The 373-nt window shown below is 57.4% G+C and overlaps 1 protein-coding gene across 4 annotated transcripts in view; it reads right to left on the reverse strand.

Moving 5' to 3' along the window:
* The window catches only part of LOC119590599 (nostrin-like), a 116570-nt gene that overhangs the window by 91959 nt on the left and 24238 nt on the right, over window positions 1-373 (reverse strand). The window contains exon 1 of one of the 4 annotated variants that reach the window (XM_037939278.1): window positions 273-367. The exons of 2 other annotated variants lie outside the window; for them this stretch is intronic. In XM_037939278.1, the coding sequence (XP_037795206.1) occupies window positions 273-359 (87 nt within the window). In that variant the 5' untranslated portion in view covers window positions 360-367. Of the gene's footprint in view, window positions 1-239; window positions 368-373 lie in introns of those variants that run through there. One more of the 4 variants, XM_037939276.1, reaches the window with a different exon arrangement.

Here is a 373-nt window from a genome sequence, read left to right on the forward strand (position 1 = left end):
TCCCATAGGGGAACGGACAGTGCCACAAGAAGGGGAACCGACAGTGCCACAGGAAAAGGAACAGACAGTGCCATAGGGGAACGGACAGTGCCACAGGAAAGGGAACAGACAGTGCCATAGGGGAACGGACAGTGCCACAGGAAAGGGAACAGACAGTGCCATAGGGGAACGGACAGTGCCACAGGAAAGGGAACAGACAGTGCCATAGGGGAACGGACAGTGCCACCAGAACCACATACCTTGCAGCCATCCCCAGCGTCGAGGAACCTTACCTCTTTCCAGCCGATTCCGACGCAGCTCAGAAACAGGTTGTTGGGTCGAGGCATCTTCTCGTACATCGTGGCAACGGACGACCGCATCACCTCCGCGACAC

The sequence above is a fragment of the Penaeus monodon genome, chromosome 27 (assembly GCF_015228065.2).
Source record: "Penaeus monodon isolate SGIC_2016 chromosome 27, NSTDA_Pmon_1, whole genome shotgun sequence".
Lineage (NCBI taxonomy): Eukaryota > Metazoa > Arthropoda > Malacostraca > Decapoda > Penaeidae > Penaeus > Penaeus monodon.